Source organism: Sinocyclocheilus anshuiensis, unplaced genomic scaffold (assembly GCF_001515605.1).
Source record: "Sinocyclocheilus anshuiensis isolate Anshui unplaced genomic scaffold, SAMN03320099.WGS_v1.1 scaffold1142, whole genome shotgun sequence".
Classification (NCBI taxonomy): domain Eukaryota; kingdom Metazoa; phylum Chordata; class Actinopteri; order Cypriniformes; family Cyprinidae; genus Sinocyclocheilus; species Sinocyclocheilus anshuiensis.
Genome location: NW_015536577.1, coordinates 315,583 through 341,198, shown reverse-complemented (window position 1 = coordinate 341,198; position 25,616 = coordinate 315,583). Strand labels below are relative to the sequence as shown.

Sequence of the window (25,616 nt, the reverse complement as noted above, 5' to 3'; positions counted from 1 at the left end):
GATGAACTAATCAAAAATTAAGTTTTGATATATTTACAGTAGGAAATTTACAAAATATCTTCATGGAACATGATATTTACTTCAAATTCCAATGATTTTTGGCATAAATGAAAAGTCGATAATTTCGACCTATACAATGTATTTTTGGCTATTTCTACAAATATTCCCGTGCTACTTATGACTGGTTTTGTGGTCCAGGGTCACATGGGCCATGTTTACATCACAGAACAAAATTATTCCTAAATTGTCCAATCGAACACGTGTGTAGGTGTTCAGCTACATCTAATTGTTTTAATAGTATTTTTTTTTTTTTTTTTTTGAAATATATTTAAATATAACTGTAGAAATGTTATTCCATTTTGTATAATGGTAGTTTTTTTAACTTAAGTTTAAAAGTTCTGAAAAGAGTATTTAAACGTGTAAATTGGCCGGTAAGTACAGGTTTTGATTGTGTTTGAGTGAGAAAAGCATTCATGTCATTTGAAAGATGTAGTCATTGAATGTATTCTAGACCAAAACAATGCTGCATTTCACACCGTGTGAAGGTTTGAAAAACCGACTCAAGTATTGAGAAACTGGACTTAGTGGTTCACTGGTAAAACAGACTATTTGCTTACACATGGAAAAAGTATTCGGTGTCAGCATGTGGAGTTAAATAAAATATTTCTTTTAACCAATATAACATGAAAGAATGCTTAACTATTCTTAAGTGATTTCTTTTATCGTCCTGTTTGTAATTTTTTATAGTTCTCACTACGATTGTACAACAGGTGTACACCAACTCTTCCATCAGACCTTTGATCAGTAATGAAATGTAGTCACTTTATGATAGGCTACATTTGTAAATTTATTACAAATAGACAAATTATTATCACAATTATCTAACAATTAGCATAACACAACAGTCCATGGGCATTTAAGTATAAAAGTAAATGGTCCATGACAATATTTGTTGTGGCTATTGTTTGGCTGAGTGCGGCACTGAATGCTACATAATAACCCAGAGTCGAATACACCGGTTACATCAATTCATTACATATTCATTGTCAACATGTGCCAGCCACCAAATTTGAGACCTTAATAAGAAAGATCAGTGATAAATAGCAATAGTGAAAGTAGTGCAAAAAGATCTCAAGCACTGGAAGAAAAGACTGAGGGCAAAACAATTATAAAGCTGTAAAACTATATACAAGTTGGAATAAAAATCATATAAACGTTTCAACTGATGTTCTGACCTTTTTCGAGCATGCTTTCCCATTCATAAGAAACATCGTCAGGCTTCCTGGAGAGGCACTTCAGGAAAAAAAAACAAGTTATTTAAAACCAAAGCTTCTGTTGATTATAAAACTAGCTGCCATTAGACTGCCTACTAAAACAACAGTTGGCTTTGATCAGGATTCCTTAAATAAGCTGCAGATAAAGTGACTGTGAAATGTTTGTGTTAGCAATCCCAGGTGTTTGCATTTGAAAGCAGGCAGCACTGCTGATGTTGGAGAACCCTGGTCTTGGTTGGTACTTCATGACGTCAATAGGATAGTCTCTCTTTCACTGCTCAGACTGAGGTTTAAAGTAATCTTCTGTCCTAAATACACTGGGAAGCTCTTGATGTCTTTGTGATTGCCTTCGTGGGCTAGCAGGTTTCTGAAGACAAAGAAGAGGAAGTCAACATTTGTTACCAGTTTTAAGGTATGCCAAATAATATGGCAGACATCTGTACAACCCCAACTCCAGAAAAAGTTGGGACGTTTTGTAAAATGCAATAAAATCAAGAATCTGTGACTTGTTAATTCTCTTTAACTTTTATTGAATTGACAAAAGCACAAAGAAAAGATTTCCAAAGTTTTCACAGACCAACTTAAATGCATTTTGTAAACATAAGCGAATTTTGATTTTGATGGCTGCAACACACTCCAAAAAAGTTGGGGCAGAGGCAAAATTAAAGTGAAGAGGTTATAGAATATCCCAATTAAACTGTTTTGAAACAGTTCACAGCAAGCAGGTGAATTGGTAATAGGAGAGGGGATAATTTTTGGCTATAAAAGGAACATCTCAGTCTTTGCAAGCAAAGCTGGATTATGGCTCATCACTCCGTGCCAAATTTCATGAGAAAAGTGTCAAAAGAAAATCATATTCAGATTCAGGGAATCCAGAGAAATCTCTTTCCGTGTAGGGCAAAGACAGGAAGCCTCAGGTGAATGTGTGTGACCTTTGAGCCCTCAGATGGCATTGCATAAGAAACCGGCATGCTGCGGTGTTAAATATAGCCACATGGGCTCGGGAGTACTTGAGAAAACCACTGTCACTTAACACAGTCTGCTGCTGCATCAGTTAATGCAACCTGAATCTCTGTTACTCTAGGAGAAAGCAATAGGCTACATCAACTCTATGCAGTGATGCCACAGGGCCTGAGCTTATCTCAGATAGTCAAAAAGACGTGCAAATGTGTGCTGTGGCCAGATGAGTCCACATTTCAACTAGTTTCTGGGAAAAATGGACGAAGACAAAAGGGACCATCCAGATTTTTACCAGCGACAGATGACAAAGCAAACGTCTGTCATGGTAAGGGCTGCAGCAGAGCAAATGGCTTGGGTGACTGGCATATGTGCGATGGTACCATTTAGGCATATATTGGGATTGTACAAAGACATATACTGTCATCAAGATGACGCCTTTCATGGGAAGTGCATGGTTATTAGATCAAGACAATGCCAGGTCTCATTCTGCATGTGCTACAACAGTGTGGTTTCGTAGACACAGAGTGAATGTGCTAGACTGGCCTGCAGATCTGTCTCCTATTGAATATGTATGACCAGTCATGAAAAGGAGAATCAGAGAACAACGATCACAGACTGCTGAGCAGCTCAAGTCTTGTATTGGCCAAATTTTGCTTGCAAAACTTTAACAGTTAGTATCCTCAATTCCCAAACAATTAAACTTTAATTGTAATTAAAAGGAAAGTTGATGTGACACAGTGTTAAACATGCCTCTGTCCCAGAGTGTGTTGCAGCCGTCTAAATCAAAATTTGTTTATATTTACAAAATACAAGTAAGTTGGTGAGTGAAAATATTGGATTTTTTTCTTTGTACTTTAGTCAATTCAATAAAGGTTAAAGAGAATGAACAAATAACATATTCTTGATTTTATGTCATTTCACAAAACGTCCCAACTTTTCTGGAATTGGGGTTTTATATATAAAGAGCTCACATTTAAAAAACCTGGTACGGCCATTGTGCGGAAGATCTTTTTGAAGGCGCCTGGTAGGGTCCCAACTTCACCTTCGACTTGAGTTACTTGTTCTTCCATTTCACTGACATTGACTCCAACCATTTTGACAAAGGCCTGAGAATCAGACAGCACACTTGAAACAACAACAACAAAAATGTTCATTTATCACCATGGTTTAAAGGCAGCATTTAAAGTTATTACCTCCAATTTGTCAATTTTTCGGTAAATCTCTCTCATCTCTTCAGATTTTCTTTGTATCTGTGGTAGGTTCTCATTGACCACCTGTGAGGTGTCGTTTCGAATCTATTAAAAAAAATATTATCAAAACGTTATCTAGAATACTCATCATCTATTTGCAGATTTGTCAGTTAAACACCGATGGCCACAGTGCTTATTAAAGCAGGGGTTTAAGGAGGCAACAACAGGGTTCTAGGGGGAATATGTTTTTTCGGGCAGTCAAAGTTAACTGTAAAGCTGCTATGGAACAATCTTTATCATGGAAAATTAGGGCTGCTACTCCACATTAACTTGCAAGAAACATTTTCCAATAGATTTTTTATTAAGCATTTATTTAGTATGTTTTATATATTTATTATTTTTAGCTTTTTTTTTTTAATCACATTTTACATTGCACTGCATCACATTGCAATTTTTAATCAGAGAAAGAAGAGAAAGGTTTATGCATCTACCATTATTCTTCTAGTGGATTTTGGATACTTGATACAAAGGTTGGTATTTCCCCAGATAATATTCCAGATTATGGCTTCAGTACAGTAACAACATACAAGCTAATTTTTGTATAATATCATGCCTTTTTCCACACAGTATAAATGGGTCTTTATACATTAAAATATATATATCTGCCTATTCATTTTAGGCAGGGGAACTTGATTTTTAAACTCATATTGGAAGTTTTATTTTTGCTTTATTTATATATTATTATAGTATTTATTAACATTTTAATGGTAATATTTTTATATTTCCAGTCTTTATTTTAATTTTAGTTTAGGTTTTAGTCATTTGTGCTTTAATCATTTTTTTATTAGAATTTTCTTTTTTTTATATTTCTATTTAGCTTTTTTTTTTCTTTTTTTTTTAAGTTTAGTAATTGTAATTCTTCAACTTAAACATATTTTGTGTCAGTTAGTTGGCTAGGCAACATTTACACTTGATTTTATTTATAAATGATTAATAAAAGTTGTAATTTTAGTTAACAATAACAACACTGCTTATTGGATACATGCTGAATTTAAAAATGTGCTTTGCATCGAGTACTTTCTTCACTAACTTGTTAAAACAACTTTAAAGAAGGTGGGGGGAAAAAATAGAAAACACAACTCTGTAAACGCAAAGACATTAATCTTACCATATCAAGCATACCAACAAACTCATCGACTCTTGTAAGCATTTCCTCCAGGCTTTTCTCCAAGCACAGGACCTGCACAGCAAATACATAATACATGTAAAGAAAAATCACATGATATACTGTAAATATAATTGTGTGTACATGTGATATAAACATTTAGAAGGACAAACAGTTTCTTCACTTGCTACCTTGTAAAATAACAGAGGACCATAAAGAATTCAAAAAGCAGTCATGCGTCAGGAATTTAATATAATTCGGTCAGCAGCGCAGAGAACAAGTCAGTCTTTCTTTATCCCATATCACGCTCAACAAATTAGGCTTGATACAGTAACTACACTGTGCTCCAACATGATGAGTACACGGATGTGTGGAAGAGACTTTGAGTTGGTCATCAAAAAGCTTACAGGGGCCTGTATATCATAAAGCAGGATTCAGTTGTTAGCTTGCTTAAATTAAGCTTAATTAGATTTATCCACTTAATTGTGGATTATTGTGATGTTTTTATAAGCTGTTTAGACACTCATTCTGATGGCACCCACTCACTGCAAAGGATCCACTGGTGAGCAAGTGATGTAAATTTCTCCAAATCTGTTCTGATTAACTAACAAACTCATCTTCATCTTGGATGACCTGACGATTAGTAAATATTCAGCAAATTTATATCTTTTGGTAAACTATTCCTTTAAGACTGAATGGATTTTTTAGGTTTTGTCAAACTAAAACTAATCCTGGAATCCTGAATTTGTTCTGCTTGCCTCAGGACATTCTCCTGTAGAACTTTCTGGTGTAACCAAGAATTCATAGTTCCATAAATTAAGAAATATAACCCTCAGATGGCCTGCAGATGTCACAAAGAACCTCAGGTGAACATGACCTGCTTTTGGAGTGATTTTTGTTAGACAACCACTCCCAAGAAGAGTAACAGGGGTTTTGAATTTCTTCACACTGTTCTCCATTCAATTCTTCACAATCAGTTTTGTAATCTTTTTCAGCCTGGTTAACTTAAACTTTGGGATGGCCAAACCCAGGTTCATGTTCTTCAACAGAGCAGGGGGCGCTAAAATCACATGATTTCAATCTCATGAATTGAAACAACTGACTTCAATTATCTCTTTATATGAACGGACAACGTTCAGGTTCACATACTTTCTCAAACAAATATGGTTTAAAAATACAGAGATATGGTATTATTTGTTTAACCTGATTCTCTTTATCTATACATACAGGACTCCGATCACAACTGTACTTCTACCAGAATCACCTTATTACAATTAGCATCATAAAGTGTTATTATGTGAGGAATCTGATATTATACTCATGGGAGTAACATACTGAAAGTCAACATGTCTAACGCACTCTAAATAAATATAATCCAAAGTGACTTTCAAGGCATTCAAGATATACAGTTCATCAGTTTATAATTAACTTAGACAAGCTGAGTGATACAAACAGTGAAACACTACCAACTCAATGTTTTTTAGTTTTTTTTGCATGTCCAGATGTGTTGGGGGGAATGACACTCTCTGCAGGTTACATTGTTATGCCTGTAGGTGGAGACAATGGCTCTCATCCAAAGAAAATTGTGTGGATTACTCATCTTCATACACACAGAAGACCTTCTCACAAAAATATTGAAAAAATTGGACTTTTGCGTATGTGTGGTATCAGTTTCTGCAATTTTTCGTAAATTGACGAAACATTTTACTTCGCAAGTTATTGATGAATCATTATTTGTTGTAAAAGTGTTCATATGCACATATGATGTACAAATTTGCGTACACCACAACAACCCCGAGTTGAGAACCCAATATGATGGCTCAGCGCATTAACAGAAGAGTAAGAGTAATAATATATTGTTTATTAGCGCTCAATGAACTCAACCTCTATCTGTGAACATTTTTTACATTATTTTACCGAATTCCGAAGTGAAAACCACTAGCCAAACAAAATCATACAAAGCAAATTTCATGAGTTTTTATTTTACTAACACGCAACGGCGAAACTCCAATTGGGAACTCCAAAAACTCCTTTTTAAGACGAGCCCCCAATTTCTGTTAAGACCGCTAGGGGTCAGCCGTAACAGGAAAAGGAAGAGAGTCTCAATACCAGAGAGATGCTGAATAACAATAATTTATTTACAAATAAGGGTTTAGGGTCAGGGGCAGACAAGGCCAAAATAACAAACAAAAATTATCCTTTTTTAACACTCTACACTTCCTAAATCAAAATTAGAGGTCGACCGATATGGGTTTTTCACTGGCCGATGCCGATATTTAGAAATCAGGGCAGCCGATGGCCGATATATGATTTTTTTTTTGGCCGATATGCTTGGCCGATTTTCTTTTTTTTTTCCTTTAAAAGGGAGCTCAGTTTATTCAACGAGGTAATAACTCAATGTATGGGAAACACTGGACACTGCTATAAGTCAAATGGCCAAGTGATAACAAAAATAAAAGAGTTCACACATATTACACCGGCATCAATTCTAGTAGGGTAAAACATAATAACGCTTTCGAAACGGTCTGTTTTGCCCTGCCATCATTAGCTGAAGCTGTGAACAAGAAGCGTCTGCAGAGTGTGAGTTGCTCCGTCTCTCACGCAGCCAGAGAGAGATTCTCCGGTGTTCCGCAACAACACTTAGCTGCCCGCAGATGCGCCTGCCTATAAATCGGACTAATTTGCAGCACAATCGGCCGATGTCGATTAATTTTAAAAATGCCAAATATCGGCCGATTAATCAGCCGGCCAATCAATCGGTCGACCTCTAATCAAAATTAAAGAAAACAAAAATACAGTTTCAACTTACCTGACTCCCTAAACCAAAAACAGTGTGAAAAGAGGTTTCAAAATAAAATGGACCTAACCCCCTACATCCCTCAATTTACCAAAACGTATTTACAAAAGCTATATACAAGTTAACAGCCAACAATTCAAAATCGGAATCCAAAATCGTAGTCAATCAGCCGTGGGTCAAGTTAACAAGGAATTAGTGATGTTCGGTTCTTGAACGAATCGTTCTTTTGAGCCGGTTCTCAGGAAGTAACCGGTTGAGCCGGTTCACAAATCAAACTGAATCGAACTTTAGTTCCGGGTTGATGACGCTGGACGCACAGCCGAAGTAGCACGTCCAACCCAAAAAGAACCGAATGAGCCGGTTCAACCAACTGTCGAAGTTTGCCGAGGATTAACGAGGACTCAACAAGAACCGAATTAGCCGTGGCGAAGTTTGCCGAGGATTACCGAAGATTCTGATGAGTGAGTTGACGATACTGTGCAAGCCTGAGGCTGGAAATATGTTTATTATGACTGTTATTGCTTTACATTTTATTAAAACCTGGAAAAACCTTTCTGTCGAGTGATGTAAATAAATTTTACAATAGTTTGTGCATGCATATTATATTTAAAGTTGCTTAAGCGAAATCAAGGAGTTTATAAGACTGGTTTATTCATTCTTTATACTGTAGACATGTAGAACATGTCCGCGTTTGTGCATCAATGTCTGTAATGTGTGCTGTAGGTGCGAAACTTTTAGGAATCTTATCCAAGTTGTAGGCTTGTCAATATTGCTCAGTCAGTCGTATCTGAGGATCCGCGAATGAAACTGACCACAAACTCCATTAACTTAAGTGAATTATATGGCAATAATCAGCAATATGCTTTCACACAAATAACTTTATTTTTGAATGTTTCAATATGCGTTGACACAAATGACTTATATTAATTTGTCATTGATACAACATGGCACGGAGTTGTTAGAAAAGAAATGCGTAGACGTTTTTAAGTCAGGAACCGATTAATGGGCTTTTTGAACCGGTTCAATGAGTCGATCTGTCCGAAAAGAACCGGTTCGCGGAAATGAATCGGACTTTGCATCACTACAAGGAATATCACAGAATGGAAACAAAAAATAATATCATAGAATTACAATCACACTCACAATCTTAAGCAGACACACACTATCTCTCCGGTAAGACACTCAAAGGTTTAAACGAACGACGGCAAGGCACAAAGGCAAACTACAGAGTCACACACGATGGCACAACCATGGCCCCGATGTGTTTGGGGCAGTCCTTATATCTGGGTCACGTGAGGAGGAGAACCAATCGCAGCCTCCAACAAATTCTCAAGGAAGGAGTTTTAGCAAGTAAATCCTACAAGTTATTTTTTTCAGTGTAATAATATTAAATTCTTGTTTAGATTTCAATAGCACATTTACATTTTTGCTGTAGTCTGATCAAATCACAGCTGTGCCAATATTCAGAACAGCATGCTTGACATATGCAATAATATAATAATATATTAGCCAAGCTGTATAATATATCATATAATATAATAAACTGAAGTTCTTCCTGTCCTGATTTTATTGTTTACATTGATGTTTGGGCATTATTATGTTAAACAGACGTGCCAAAAAGGCCCTTACCTCTTCCTCCGCGCTGGCTCTGATATAAGAGGAGTAAGTGATGGCCGTGTGTGTCAGTAGCTCGTCGTCTTGTGTCTGCTCCGGTTCGCTTTGGTCCTGGGTTTCTCCGGCTGCTGAGCTCGGGCTCTGGGCCACTGCAGCGCCGAAGCTCGGGCTCTGAGACACAGTGCCGCTGCTCAGGGCCTCGCTCACCATAGACAGACTGCTGGCGCTCTGGGACACGATGCCGCTGTCTCTGCTCACCTCCGCGCTGGACTCCTCCAGCGGTGACAGCACCGCTGCCGCCCGGTCAAAGCGATGCTCCATGTTTCGCTGTCCACTGCACTGCTCGTTTATGTGGAAGTGAACGCAGAGCAGCATGTGCGCATGCGCGGGTTTAACAGCCAGTCAGCGAACGGGTCGGCCACATGTTGGTCATGTGACATTCAGGGTCAACCCAAAAAATACTGATAGATAGATAGATAGATAGATAGATAGATAGATAGATAGATAGATATTTGGACAGATGGACAGACAGACAGATAGATATTATTATTATATTTTTTAATAATTTTATATTTGTATTATTATTATTTAATTATATTAGCTGACATTGGCGTTTCCTGTCCAATGATGATTTATTAAACTATTTAAATTTAAAATTGTTCATGAAAGATCTCGGATCGCTTAAAATAATGTATGAAAGAACAACAAAATGCGTTTGTCCATCTCTGAATTTTATTATGGATTTTTTTTTTAAAACGACTGACATCAGTAAAAACAATTTAGACAATATTCACATATATATTTTTTTGTTTTTTTGTATTAAAAGGGCTTTAAACTACCACTTTAAATGTGGTTTGACTGCCTGACTAATATATCGTGCTATGAGGATCATTTAGACCAGGGGTGCCCAAACTCGATCCTGGAGGGCCGGTGTCCTGCAGAGTTTAGCTCCAACCCCAATTAAACACACCTGAACCAGCTAATCAAGCTCTCACTAGGCATGCTAGAAACTTCCAGGCAGGTGTGTGGAGGCAAGTTGGAGCAAAACTCTACAGGACACCGGCCCTCCAGGACCGAGTTTGGACACCCATGATTTAGACACTGAACTTTGTTGCATTAAACCATAAATATGAGGCTGAAACTGTCCTACCACAACTGACTTAAGACATGTCAAACCCATTTCTTTAGAAATCTGCTTTTTAGCTCGTCTTGTTTTGGATTTTTATGAAATGTATTTAATGTTAATGGATATACACATAGATGAACCAAGATATGAACAGTAACGCAAAAAAAAAAAAAGAAAAACAAAAGTGATTTTCAGCAAAAGAGACCAGCAGTGACCAGCAGATGGCGACACACAACACATGTTTTTCGACTCGCACACGCACGTGTTGTACCATGTCCTTGCTTTTACCAAAACGAAAATATTTCCAGTGGTCAGATCCAAATACTTGGCCTGTTTGAGTGAACTATGTCTGTAGGAGGGGCAGTAAGGCACAAAAATGGTGGATATGAAGGCAAGTCTTTGTTCAAGCAAACAAACATGATGCAGTCAACCTAAAAGCAAAAGAAGGTACAATCAAAGTGGTTTTAAATTATATACAAAAATTATTCCAGACTCTCTCTCTCTATAAACAAAATTACTGGGTATAAACTGTGCGTTCCCAATGTAAAACAGGATGATATAAGACTTTGTCTATTTAATAGCTTAAGTTTGCCTGGACTTAAAGGGACAGTACTTCCCAAAATGGAAAATTCTGTCATCATTTACCCTCAATTTGCTCCAAACCTGTACGAGGTTCTTTCTTCTGTTGAACACAAAAGAAGATATTTTGAAGAATGTTGGTTACCAAATAGTTGACGGTAGCCATTGACTGGAAACAAACAACTATGGAAGTCAGTGGCTACCGTCAACTGTTTGGTTACCAACATTCTTCAAAATATCTTCTTTTGTGTTCAACAGAAGAAAGAAACTGGTACAGGTTTGGAGCAACTTGAGGGCGAGTAAATGATGACAGAATTGTTTTAGTTTGTAGTAATCTATACCTTTAAGTATGCTCAGTGGCTAAATTAACATTAAATATCTGACTACTATGAGACAGCAGTCTGTTCAACTGTGGGGATGTGAGTGGAGGTCAGAGGTGAGGCTTCATTAACATTGAGGTGACACAGAGAGAACCAACAGAATCACATTCTGCTGGACTCCCGAAGTCAAAAGGTCTTCAAGAAGACATACAAGTGTGAAATACCTATATGTGATGACCCATTACACTCCACTGCAGTCAAATAAACCAGAAACCAAGTCAGATGAAACCCTACAAGACCCAAGTCAACATGATACTAAATGTCTTGCAAGTGATGTTTAGAAGAAGAAGATATTTTAACTGAGATGATCTAGTCTAAACAACTTTTTCCACAATTTCCAAAAAGCCTTTTTGAACACTGATATTCATATTTTTGGAAACAAACATTCTAAAGGGGTATCTGCCAAATAGTACTTTAGTGCATATAGATGTACTAAACATACAGCAGATATATATGCATCACCAAAAATTCATGATAATGAATATTAATACTATTTAGTTATTAACTTGGATTGGGCAGGGCAAACAAAATGTTTGTGTTTATGATTAAGTGTGAATTCATTTTGGCATTTGCACAATGTAACTGGCTTTTCTATTACACCGGGGCAAATGTTTGTTTGCAGATACAAACTCTAAACAGAAGACAACAGTACACACAGGTCTAAGCCCAATTTCTGGTCCCAAGAGACATTTAGAAAACATGATTAAAATAAACCAGAGCTAAACAAGAATGGAGAAACACTGATAGATGAGATAAAAAAGTGGTTCTGCTTAGAAAAAGAGACACACCACTAAATCTGAAACATTTCTGACAGTTAAGACATTACAACACATGGAAAGCAAACATTTAAAAGAGTAAAATTCCAGATATTGTTTCTGTTAAATTATTCATTATACAAATCCCTTAAAGTTTGGTGAGGTTCAAAGTCGAGTCTGATGTCCCAGGCTGAAAGGCAGAGTCTCTGGGAGGGCTGGATTTTATGAGAGTATATGTATTATAAAGTGATGACTGTGCCATCCTCCTCCACCCCTCCTCTGGGTAAAGCCAGGCTGTGACGGGGGTCTGTCCTCAGGCTACTGAGGATTTTGTGTAGGCTGCCATTACTCTCCCGCATAGCGGGGTTGCTGCTGTGGTAGGGGTGGTGTTGGAGGGTAAGGTCCTTGTGCAACTTGTAACTCAAACTATTGTGCACTGTGCCATTAAAGCTCGTTTGAGAGTGGAAAGAGGCTGTGGACACTGTGGATGGCGGCCTTGTTTGGGGTCGTGTAGGGGGGCTGGGTGGGGTCATGGTGGTCGTTTGCATCTGGGACCGGGATGCAGTTGAAGCCACCGAGGCATTGGATCGTCGTGATGGCCGCTTGATGTTGCTCTCAATTACAATGTCCGACTCCTCATCGCTCTCCAGATCCTCTGGGCTGTAGCCATGAGAGATGGCGGTGGCACCGGTGGGAGCGTTGATGGAAGGGTATCCCACCGAACCGCTGCTGTCGGATGACTGACCTGAGCTGCCCGAGATACGACTACTGCGCACCACATTGTTGCGCTGGTTCACCGGCTTCACAGTCACAATAAGGTTGTGGCTGTTTGCAATCATCATGTCAGTCACCTGGTCCAAAGTTTTTCCTGTGACCTCGATGCCATTGACCTCTAAGACCTCATCATTGACGGCCAGCAGGCCCGTACTCTCGGCCAGGCCTCCAGGTACCAGACGGGAAATGAAGATACCTGGGACCTTTTCCAAGCCATGGGGTGTAACACGGACACTGGTTCCATCACGGATGTAGAATCCCAGGGGCTTGTCCGAGCCATGCCGGTAGAGTCGAACTCTCCGGTGAGATTCAGGAAGGATGTCCACGTCAATAATGGACGACACGGGACGGAAATCCTGAGGCATGCCAATGTGGATGTGGGGCCGTTTGCGGTTCAGGTCGTTGCGAAGAGTGACCACGGCCTTCTTTTTCCGGGTCAGAGTGCTGGTGCCAAAGCTGCTGTAGTCAACCTCTTCTGCAAGAGTAAACAAGAATGACAACTGTCAATACTTTTGCATTTGAAGCTTAAGCCTCAAGTACAGAAATGTACAGAAACATGGTAAAGCAAGAGAACGGATCAGTCTGTTAAACTTTAACCTTAGTACTGTTGAAAAGTAAAGCTTCATATGAAGTCGATGAGGACAAGCGTGCAAATCTAATCAGACCTGCCGGATGGTTTATACCCCTCAGATGCTCCATGGATTATGATTTAACATGCTTTTTCTGGCAAGATAACACAAAAGATGAGGCTACCTTTGAAGCCATCATTACAAAAACGTAACCTCAACTAGTGACAGAACACAACAGTCTCTGTTGAAGGTATTCAAGCAGATATTAAGGTATCCGCATGTTCTGATGTACTGATAAGTGCTGTAAGAACTCTATGCTACTGGAGCAAGTAGATTAAGAGATCAAGTGTGATCACAAGTCCTACTGACACATACAGCACATCTTAAAACAGAAGTAAGGATGGGGACCTACTTACCTTGGTGAGGTTACTTGTGAGGCTAATGATAGAATATAATTTGAGGAGCACAGTGTGTTTTAATAAGGCTTCTCTTTGAACACTAACATAACTTGCTTCAAAAACATCCCCCTCTGTGTGGAGTCAGACAGCAACCACACCTGGACTGTTCCATTGTGGATATAAGGTATAGTTTCCAGTGCAAGTTTAACCGACTTCCCAGCATGAGTTCTCAGGGAAATACAGGCAAGAAAATGCCCACCTTCTGTTCAATTACTCTCAAATCAATTTTTAAAAATGCTTTTACAACGCTTCCGAATTTTCATCAAAGCATCCAGCCGCAGTTGTTCTTAGTTTGGCTCTTTGGTGGCCTGATTATTTTGATTGAGTCCAGACAGGCTTTTATTATGTCCTGGAATTTCAGCCACAACTGCAAGTCTCTTGATAGGAAACACATTGAAGCGTTTCTGCTTCTGGCCTTCATTAGGACTCAACTGTCTTCTTCTGAGAAGAAATATGAACACCTAACGGAACATGTAGGAACTTAGGGACTGGTGAAAGGTGTACTTTGTAAGTAAGCAAATATAAAGTTGATCCTAGAGTCTGGAGGCTGAGACTTGGAGTTAGGGCGATTAAAAGTTTTTTTTTTCTAGGTTTGCCTGGCAGACTGCACTGATGCATGATGGGAAAACAAATTCAGCTCAGTGATCAAAGGCTGGCTGTTTCCAGACATTTTAAGGGGAAAGTGAATGGCTCAGTGCCTACCAGACAGAAAACAAAGTCTACAGGTTCAAGAAAGGCAACAATATTGCCCAAGAAGGTTTCATTAATTGGCAGTTTTAAGAAAAAAAGAGGGATGTTGAGTCAATAGCTGACAACATGCCCAAATCATTATTTCATACAAACAAATGTTGCAAACCACAATCCAATTATCTCTTCTTTAAAGGTTTAGGCATTAAATGGTGGAAATTTGGGTTATGGACATGTCTATAATACTAACTCGAGGGCAAAACTGTATCTCTTTTTCTATCTCTTTTTCTAATTTCTATTTTTTTTTTTTTTAAACATTGATTTTCAAACCATAATTTGTCTTTTGGTTGCAAACCCCAAAAAGCTAAGCCTACAAACTTCCCAAGTTTATAGTAAATATCTTGACGACTTGATGTCCTTATAGCTTAAACAGTCAAATTATCACTTTAAGTACCTGTAAAAAGATTCTACACTTTATCCAGGAGCTATAATGACTTTCAAAAGAAGGAATGAAACCATCTGTAAAAGGGTGTTGTACAATATACCAGTACAGCAGTATTGCAAATATATATATATATTAGGGCTGTGCAATTAATCGCATGCGATTGTCATGCGTATCTCGTCAGTAAAGCCGGTTCTGTGATTGGTAGTAAATCGCCATCACCTGCTTTCAGATGGAGCGGCATTTACTACACAGAGCCGTAGTTCACTGACAATATCGGCTTATATATATATATATATATATATATATTCTTCCATAAAGTTCTGAACTATTTAAACAGTTGATAAAACAGATAAAGCAAACAAGGCCTACAAATAGTCAACTCTGCCCAGAGAAAGAATTTCTAATATGCTGTCATTAAGAAATAGCCAGCTCAAATGAATAAAATAATGTTTCAATGTTGTGCCTGGCACTGCATTCACTGCATTCACCTGACTATGCTCCATGGTGTCAGGGGTCACTGGAGATGTGGTGGGCGAGCCTGGTAGGAATAAACCCTAAATTCCACCACACCGTGCCTTAACTAGGAATGCAGAAGTTGTTCGTAACTTAACTGAGATGACCCACAACATGTTTGAAGCATAATTCATCAGTTGACCGTAGCGGTACAGTCCCCCTCAGTCACCCACGGGTGGGTGTGGGAAAGAGGAGTGGGCGAGGTCTCTGGCCTTTGTTCATGTAGTCCCACCTCTCGTTAACTTCCACACTGAAAGGTTCCCTTTTCAAGTTATGTTGGATTTTTACAAACGCTCATAAAAGCAGAACTCAAAAGAGTTTTACGACCAATCATTATGCCTACCAACACAGTTTATTTTCCCATTTTCTCCTGCATTTCCTACTGTGTGTTCTGGAGAAACTGCCAGTGTGATCCACTTTCCTATTTCCAAAACACCCTGCCCAAATTCCTGTCTGGGTTCTATTATTTGTGCTTACTGTCACTGTCGTGCTGGAAAAGAATGCTCTTGGTGGGAGTCATCCACCGAAGCCACGAGTGAATAAAGTGATGTGCATTAGCAGTGAGTGACAGTCTTAACACAATTCTGCATGACAATACCTTGCCCATGAGGCCAACCAGCTTACAATGAGAAAACTATACAGCACCCTGACAAACAGAACATTGATTTCTATAACAATGCCAAACTACCAGGAGAAAGAAATGGAACTCTAATGTGAACTGCATATATTCTGATTATATACATATAAAGCAGACACAGGTACTCTAGAGTTTACCACAGTGCAGATTCAGGGGTAATGGCTCTCAGACAGAGCCCCCTGGGAGAGTCCGTCTGTATTTGCTTTAAAACGTCGCACTCAAATTTCCCTGGATGAATGGAGCGATGGCTTTTGGCTTCTCTCCGTAGCCCCGAGAGAGATTAAAGGAGGAAGCCCCTCCTTCACGGGTGCACACTCAGCAGAGCTCTCTATGCAGGCTCCTACACACCCCTACGGGTTTTAACTCATGTTACCCACAGTGCACTGACATACACATCTGGGAGAAGTTAGCAGGCAGCGGTGAAGGGTGGAGACTGTGTCGGGAGATTCAGCTCCCTTGCCATCTTTTTGCAATGTTGCATAAGGACTGCTTTTAACAGGTAGACAAACTACATAAGTTATTTTAGACATTCCACCAAGTCTACCCTGGTCTGGAGAGGATTTCAGCTCAAATGTACAGGTTGTACATCCACTGTGCAATTCACATGCTTCTCAATGCTGCTCTACACATAAACCATCTCTACACAAAAACGTATGCTTAGTGTTTAACCTTGTTCTCCACCCCCCATATGTTCTGCAAGTGTGGCCAAGTTTAGGACATGACTGTCAAGAGGCCCGACACATAACTAAGCATTTCCTATCATTACGCGAGACAATCACAGCGGCTGCTAGTACGTAACGTCCATAGAAATGTACAGTAAATAAAGACTATTACCAGTGATCATGTAAAGCTCTGAGGCTGAAAGTAAATGTTTGGTTATGAAGTGTGTGTGGAGCTGACAAAAATGGAAACCATGTGGGGAACTGAGGAAGACTGTCAGGAAGCAGAACATGGTTCAGGATGCACTGGTTGCCCTCTTTATGCCTTGGTGCTTGTTGGTGGTACCTTTATGACTTCATATGCATGAATAAGAGGAAACTGATCAGTTTCAGCCCTGATGAACAAAGACAAAAGATGGCCCAGGTTGAAAACTCATTATTAAGTCTGTATGAGAACTACAGTATACTTGCCTTTGCTGGGGTCTCTAGACCTAGTACCAGGTTCAAAGCTGGTGTGACCTTTAAAGGAACAGTTCACCCAATTATCCCATCATTTTCTAATCCTCAAACCATCCGACGTATAAAGTAGGCTGTAGGCGCATTTTAAGATGGATATTAATACAAATCTAGAGTATAGCCTTATAGAGTATAACTTGAGAGGCGTTAATTCTCACCTTGGTTTCCAATACACCATACGTCATACATCATTACTTGACTTTCTCGTCAACGCGGCAGTTGCTGGAAGCCAGGGATAATAGTTTATAAAGTTTTAAATATGGATATTATTCTACCAAAAACCCATTGCTTCATTTCAGAAGGCTTTCATTAACTCACTGGAGTCGTATGGATCTTTTATGATGGACGGATGCGCTTTTTGGAGCTTCAGAAACTTGGTCGCCATTCAGTGCCATTACAAAGCTGATTTATAGTGACAACTGTCTGAGAGATTTGCCCTTTCTTGTAATGCACCATTGACGTGTCCATGTAATTGCAGATATGCATTTAAAAAAAAAATATTAGATGTGTTTGCCAACACAAATGTCGCTATTACTGGCATTCATACAGGGTTAGCAATCTGTTGTAGCTATCACTTATCTAAGTGATTAAACTTACAATTTATGCCTGATGGATGATAAAATAGCAAACAACTGCCATAGATTTAGATTAAAAGAGGGACCGAAGCCATTTGCAGGGATACTTAGGGAGTTGGGATGCTTTTGACTTGACAACTAAGCAACCACTCAGAATACCATAGAAACTGCATAGCAACACCCTGGCAATGACCTGCAAATCCCTAGCATTGTGGCACCACTCTTTTTACATACAATCTAGTTCATAGTATTCTATTTCAACTGCTTTACTATGGTAAGGTGACACTTCTGTGTATTTCAGTAATAATGCAATGTCGGTAAAAGAATAATGCATTAAAATCCAACCCAAGCACATTGAGTGCAAGTGGATGGAGCAATGATATCCTGAAACTCCCTTTAATCCACAGATTTGCTATCTGCTACACTGTACTCCTGAAGTGCTCACAGAGGTCATGCGGTGTGTGTTTGAGTCATCAGTGATGAGCGGGTGAGTCCTCATCTGGCTCTGACTTCATCCTGCATTTGAGATGATCCCAACCCCCCAAACAAGCTGCTAAGTGAGATGTTCCAGATCTGCTCTCTAATCTCTCACTGTCACGGGTGACACCAAACAGCACCGGGTTTAGAGGGGGTGCAGAAATGAGGGAGGATTAAGGTGTTAATGACACCCGCAATCTGTTCCTTTAAAGCTGTTTGTGGAGGAAAGAAAAACTAGGCTAATCAGATAAGCAGGGTGAAAAGATTTCTAGCACCCAAGATGAGCAAAGTAACTTCTAGGGAAATGATAGGTTAATCATTCCAACGCGATCTTAGGTTGAATAAAATAATATAAAATGTCTACATTCACTATGGAACTCGGATGAAAATGAAACTGAAACTCGATAAGGTAAACAACTTAAATAAAATGTGGCTTTATACTTAATCTCTATAGATTGATTATATTATAGATACACTGATTTGCATTGAACTGCAAGTGCTCACACCACAAATTAAGCAGAAAATCACATCTGGAAGTGTTATTTGTGGCAGCTCGTTGATTGTTTGTACAGATTAAGCCCATTTATTTATTTGATCGTGCTCCTCTGCATTCTTGTAAGGAATCTTCAACTTGGTTTATTCAAGTAAAATTATGTCTTTGTATAGCATCCACAATACACATCGTTTCAAAGCAGCTTTATAGTAAGTTATTCTGTTACCTCTATAATGGCTTAATGCTTCAACACTGATTAGTTTTTAGGACTGGGCAATATGACGACATATAACAATGATAAATGATCCACTGTTTGAGATTGAGCTATAATGTATTTATTCTTCCCTTACAAAAATTAACCATGGTTTTACTACAAATACAACCAAAAGAATATGGTTACTATAGTTAAACCATGGTAACCACAAATTGACCATGGTTTTGCTACACTAACCATAGTTTAACCATGGTATTTCTAGTAAAACTGTGGCTATACAAATGGTAATCAATACAACAAAAAAACAGTTACTACACTTTTACTATAATAAAACCATGGTTAATTTTCGTAAGGGTTTTAGCAGTTATATCAGTATCACTTTAGTGAAGGAGACTGAATACTGTGTAATGAATATTTGCAGCATCTCAGACATACGAGTGAGTGATTTTTTATTTAAAGAGATTTTCCTATTAGTCTAAGCATATGTAAGCTGTTTTCCAAAAATGATTCATATAAAACGGTCGGCTTTTTCTGTGGTGATTTGTGTTCATCTACACTGTGCGCTCCTGAGCGTGTTACTCATAGTTACACATAGCTTCACTGTATCATCTTCCAATAAGGATGAACTATTCACAATGCAAGGCAAAAACAATGTCGAGAAACCAATGATGAAAATGATTCACAACCACAGCAAAAAAAATAAAAATAAATAAATAAATGCTTTCACTGCAATTTGCTTTTCTGCAGAGTCTAAGCTTTGAATTATACTGTGGTTTATGAGAGAAAATGATGCTGCAGTCTTTACATAAATAATGAGGAAATACTGCATTCATGGCAAGTTAAAACTCCTGGAAGAATACGTTTCTTCACGTTTACTTTTGGTGAGGGTCTGGAGTCCCACACATTCCCACACAAAAACGAAAGACTTGCATGTAAATTATGAGTCTTTAAATAAGTATAACTATATAAAACAGATTTATGGCTGATGCCAGGAGTGTTGGCCACATGAGGCAGTCATGCCTCATCAGGACGAGCGTCTTTCTTCCTGCTGTTATTTAGAAAGTGTTCTGAAGGTCTGGGCAGGTTGAGACTGGTCTTCCACACCTGTACTCAACACACACCTTTTCACAACCCACTTCCTGAATGAGACCTGCTGAAATGTGTGTCAAGATCTCAGATTCCGCCTCGCTCCGCTGCCTCTGTTTGCTGGGATGACCATCACGTGTAGACACGTCTAGCACGTAACACACTCACCCACACACACAGATGAGGTCTACATGCATTAAGAGCAAGATACTGATCTTTAGAAAGGCAAAGTAATCTTTCTTTATCTAGTATTTTGTAAAAAAGCAACAAATTATGAATGAACTAAGACATATAACAATGAAACTTCATGTTCCATCATAAAAACATAGTGACACCTCATGGTCACGGTCTTGCTACAGCAAGTTCAGCCAAAGGTCCTATCAAATGCTTTAAGCTGTCAGTTTCTCCGCAGGAACAGCATCTGGTTTAACTGGCTTCTCCCACATTCACAGCTGAACTCCTGAACTGCACGGCAGCAGAGATTTGCAGGTGGCCCACAGATTTCTACTGAGAGATGGATCTGTTTTGACCTAAAAGCTGGTCAACTGACTATGTTATCTAACAAAGAGTTACAGACTAAATCAAAACCATTAGGTGGACGACTGGTCCACCAAATAAACCACCCAACATCGATGCCGGCTCAACATCATGATGTCTGTCAGCCATAAGCGATGGCATCATCTCTTGGCCCAACCCTAGTATTGAAACCAGCGCAGTGTCCCAGTTTGCATACTATACATCCTAAATAGAATGTGAGAATTATGATGTCCCAAATCAGAGTATGTTGAAATTAAGATGCCATGTGTGCCCTGATGCAGTGCTGTTTCTAGGGGAATTATGCAGTGAACATCAGTGCATGCTGTTTGCATCTACTACTGCCAACAATCCCATGCACAACAAATGTGTAACTATTCTCTTCTGGCTCTTTTACATTTAAAAGCTACAGCAGCAGTTACATAATAATTAATTGTAATGTATGAATTTAGCTAAAAATACTTTGAATAAGTATTATTTTGTAATGCATTCATTTGCATATGGGATATTTCAGAATGTGAAATACTGATTACTTCATATTTCAAAAATATTTGTAAATATACATGTAAAAAAGCAAACCCTTGGTGTGTTACAGTCAAAATGCATGACATGTAACAAGGCTATTAAGAATTGTAAAAGATGTTTTACATCAAACTGAAATATTCCTAAATGTAGAAATATTGAATATATATATATATATTTATATATACTGTATACACAGTGGGTACGGAAAGTATTCAGACCCCCATATATATATTACAGTTTTCACACAAATTAAGCTGCACAACTGTTTTCAACATTAATAATCAGAAATATTTCTTGAGCAGCAAATCAGCATATTAGAATAGTTTCTGAAGGATCATGTGACACTGAAGACTGGAGTAATGATGCTGAAAATTCAGCTTTGTGTCACAGGAATAAATGACATTTTAAAATATATTCAAACATTAAACAGTTGTTTTAAATGGAAATAATATTTCACAATGTTACTGCCTTTTACTCTATCGTTGATCAAATAAATGCAGTCTTGGTGAGCATAAAAGGCTTCTTAAAAACATTTAAGAAACAGATGCCAGACTGTGGCACATGTAATGGGATGCAGGCCAGTATATTTCCCTCCCTTGTCACTTTTGGCTCTCAGCAGCTGAGAGAGGAACTGGGACCGTGCCAATCAGATCAACATAAATGACAGCTCACCAGGCTCTCGGCAACCAATGAGATAAGGCCTCTGCTCCAGTGCCATTATTTGTCAGGTGCCCCTCACAGTGAGGGGGAGCTTATTGTTTTAAAGGTCTCTGACCTATATACGTGGCTTCCATTGGTGTCCCGCCATTCACGGAGTCTAATTGTTTCTTTAAATGAACGTCCACAATACGGCCTCCCCCGCACCCCTCTTTTAGCAAGCTAAAGCCAAATTGGCTTACAAAAAATCCATTGGCAAACCGCTAATAAGGCTAGTATGATTTCAGAATTACATCTTGTAGGATGGCTTAAACAATAGACTGCAATGAAAGAGGCAGGAAAGATATGAGTAATGTGGTCTGTCCGACCACTGCAGATGAAAGGATTTAAGGAGGATTTCCAAAAAGCCATTCCCCATCCCCCCTACACACAAAAAGACAAACCAAACACAAAACAAAGAGTGCAGATTCATTTCCCTCGTTTGCTCACATGAGGGCCACTGCCTGTGAAGCATGACACATGCACACAAAGCTAGTTTCAAATGCTTTCTTTAAGCTGTCATATGTTTGTATGCATTCATATATGTGAGAGATGACAGATTAAGTCGTCTCCTGAGACAACTTTGGCTCTCGTGTGACAGTTAAAGGCTGCAGTCAATCTATCAGTGGTCAAGTATGTTTACTTTTTGATACGCTTAATGTTAACAATATAATGAGAGCAAATTACAAGTGAAAACTTAGAGGGGCCAGTCTTCATTCTTGTAACATTAACCTGTTAAATCCTGTTCGCACCAACACATTAAAAACACTTTCAAAGTTTTCATGGCATGATTTTCACATTCTATTTGTCAAAAAAAAAAAAAGGTCTAAATGAAAATGCAATTTCCCTCTCTGATAGTAGGTGGCACTTACAGAAAAGAAGAAATACTACAGTATTTAGAAATACCACCCGCTTGTCACAGAAAATAAAGGCCAGTATTTACTAGAGATGTGTGAGACTAGTCAGCTAGTTGATTAAACAACTGCTGCTAGTCGACAGTGGAAATACTAGTCGATTAGTTGAAATTGAGTCAGTTTAATATTACGTTTTATAAATAATAGATTATTTTGAAAAGTAGGTATCTGGAGCGGAAAACCAATTCATGAGCAAGGTGTGGGAACATATTTACCGGTTTAAAGGGGGAAATGTGGAACTTGAAATGAACTGACGTCAGAAGGATATGAAATTTTTCACGTTACCTCGGTACAACACCTAATAAAATGTTTATATACACTGTAAAATTTTGTTTAAAATTATTTATAAGTACAGAGCTGTTTTGTTTACAGTGGTAACCATGGTAACCATCTGCTTGTCCAAAAGCGCCACCTACTGTCAGAGAGTGAATTGTGTTTAATCAAACACCACCAAATACAAGAGTACAGAGCCGGTTCTGGCTTCTTCCTCTGCTATTCTCTGTCGATTAGCAAAATACTGGTTGCGAGCATGTGACCAAAAGCATGAGTCTTATTTGTTGGCCATCTGTTTTCACCGTGCGATGGAAAATGCATTAGAACACCTTTCTGTTTGGAAAAAAAAAACATTCAAGCCCTGTTTACACTAGCACGTTTTCGTTTTAAAACGCATAACTTTTGCTACGGTTACACCTGTTGTTTACACTACAGAAGCGTTTTCGTCCCTCGAAAACTGAGACTTTCAAAAACACTGCAGACCCCGTTTTAGTTTGAAAACTCCGGGTTGAGTTTCAGTGTAAATGGACCAAAACGGAGACTTTTGAAAACGATGGCGTGGCTGCCCACATTCGCTCTGCGTATCCTTGACGACCGTGTAAACAATGACATCATGCACATTGTTGTACCTTCATGAATGGTCATGTGATATACGTTTTCGATTGTGTAGTGTGGATGGAGAACGTTTCTGAAACGCCAGTGTAGACGAGGATCGTTTTCATTTTAAAATGCCGTAAACAGGGCCTCAGATGTTTGTGTCCATTTGAGCAGACACAATAACAGCTGTTCAATCAAATAAAAATGTTAAATTGCACAAAAGTTTTGCACTGAACATTCGTCATTTGTGTGAACAGGCCTTTAGTCAAGGTTTCTTACTGAGAAAAGTTGTACACAACCATTTTCCACCCTATCTCTGTCCTTTAGAATTATATTATTTGCTACTGTACCTTTAAGATCTCTAAGAATATGTAAATGACCTCTGTTATGTTATGACTGGCTAAACTCTACTGTATGTGTGGATCACTGTGGGTGATCTACTGCAGTTTCTACTGCTGAAAAGGGCTTCACTTATGTAAATGTGCAAAAAAATTAGCTGTAAATACAGTGACGATTCTTGTACCAGATCTCATTGCTGCATTTATTATTACAAACACAAATACCAATCTGTTCAATGAATCAGTTGAAGTCACTGATTTGATCCTTTCGATTGATTAATACCCTATACTGGAGGGGAAAATCTTTAGAGTTTTACAACTTAATTTTGATCTGCATGTCACACAAATAGTATCATATGACATAAAAAGATCTGGAATATAGCGCACAAGACTTTATGACTCTTTTATGGTGCTTTTCGTGTCCCATTGCGTCCTATTCTCCTTTTGTATTTCAGGAAATAAAGTCAGAGGGTTTTGGAAGCACATAAGGGTGAGTAAATGACAACAGACCTTTTTGGGGTAAACTAATCCTTTAAAAGCGGAGGAAAACATTTGCGAACATGGATGATAGTACAGTCCATGTGAACTTCTGTGAACTCACTCAGACTCATGACAGAAAATGGGGAGTATTCCAGCCATCTCATCCCACGCATGCAGGAATGGTGGAGGGACGTGAGGGTGACGGAGGGTCTGGGGATCTGAGGCAACTGCGATGGGTGGGATGCGTATCCAGACAGTGCAGTCAGCAATTAATATACATTTGGCCCTCAGCCTCCCAAAACCCACATGAGGCAAGAGCACGAATGGTCTGTGAACGATCAATAAACAGCCCTCTTGCTGGCTGGGTGTGTCTGTGTAACTGTGGGGGTGTAGAGTCTTCTTTGTAATTAAGTCCACCTAAATGAGCTGGGCGGCAGGGTCACTCCTGCAGTTCTCACGACCTCGCGTGTACCGCTGGCTCAGAGATTCAGCTCATTTATTACATAGAAATGGAGATGATGCGGTGGAAATCAGAGGGTGACGTGGCAGTGACACAGACATTAAAGAGCTTTGCTGGTAACCAGAAGGTTGCAGGTACAGCATCAGCAACTTTGTGGAAAGTGGGCATCAGTCCTTCACCGCTGATTGACTGGTCACTGGCTGCTCCTCATCGACTCGAATAAGACACAACAGGACCACCTTATTGGGTCCCCATCTTTGTTTTTCCATGAGGAACCCCAGTAGGATCTGGACTGGGCTGGACTGTTCTCTAGGGCCTGTTTACACCTGGTCACTTCATGCTTTTTTTCTGATTGGATGGCTATCGGATCGTGAAAAGACCAGGTGTAAATGCCCTCCGAAATGCATTCGAGACGGATATAAATCCGATCACTCAAACCACTTCAGGAGGTGGTCTGGGCCGCATTCCAGACGAAACTGGACAAGTGTAAATGCATCTGGTTGTTGAAACCACATATGTAAATTTTACTCCTCCCAAAATGTTAAAATAATAAACGTGGGAGAGGGTGATATAGGCTATATGACATTAGTCAGACTGCGCTAATGCAACACGCATCGCTGCGAACGAGTAGCTGAGTATAGGGCTGTCGCGGTGAGGGAATTTCCCTTGCGGTAATTTTGAGTGGCTCAATAGCGCGGTATGCGGTATTATCGCCATACACACACACACATACATATATATATATATTCTGTGTGTTTATGTGTTACGATATAACTAACGAGGTCACATTCAGAAGACAATGAAACCGAAACCAAATAGCGTTGAAACAGGAAGTGAAGTAAACAGAAGAGAATGA

General features: G+C 39.0%; 2 protein-coding genes across 2 annotated transcripts in view; both read right to left on the bottom strand.

The window, feature by feature from the left end:
* Positions 1 to 826: 826 nt before the first annotated feature.
* On the bottom strand, positions 827 to 9,352 carry LOC107702415 (biogenesis of lysosome-related organelles complex 1 subunit 4-like). The gene is made up of 5 exons (XM_016504742.1): positions 9,016 to 9,352; positions 4,593 to 4,664; positions 3,428 to 3,529; positions 3,206 to 3,340; positions 827 to 1,641 (listed from the first exon to the last, which is right to left on the bottom strand). The coding sequence occupies exons 1-5, from the start codon at positions 9,319 to 9,321 to the stop codon at positions 1,546 to 1,548; spliced, it is 711 nt and encodes a 236-aa protein (XP_016360228.1). The 5' UTR covers positions 9,322 to 9,352; the 3' UTR covers positions 827 to 1,545.
* Positions 9,353 to 11,672: 2,320 nt separating this feature from the next.
* The window catches only part of LOC107702404 (partitioning defective 6 homolog gamma-like), a 44,652-nt gene continuing 30,708 nt past the window's right edge, over positions 11,673 to 25,616 (bottom strand). The window contains exon 3 of the mRNA XM_016504733.1: positions 11,673 to 13,089. Coding sequence (XP_016360219.1) covers positions 12,080 to 13,089 — 1,010 coding nt within the window. The 3' untranslated portion in view covers positions 11,673 to 12,079. The remainder of the gene's footprint in view (positions 13,090 to 25,616) is intronic.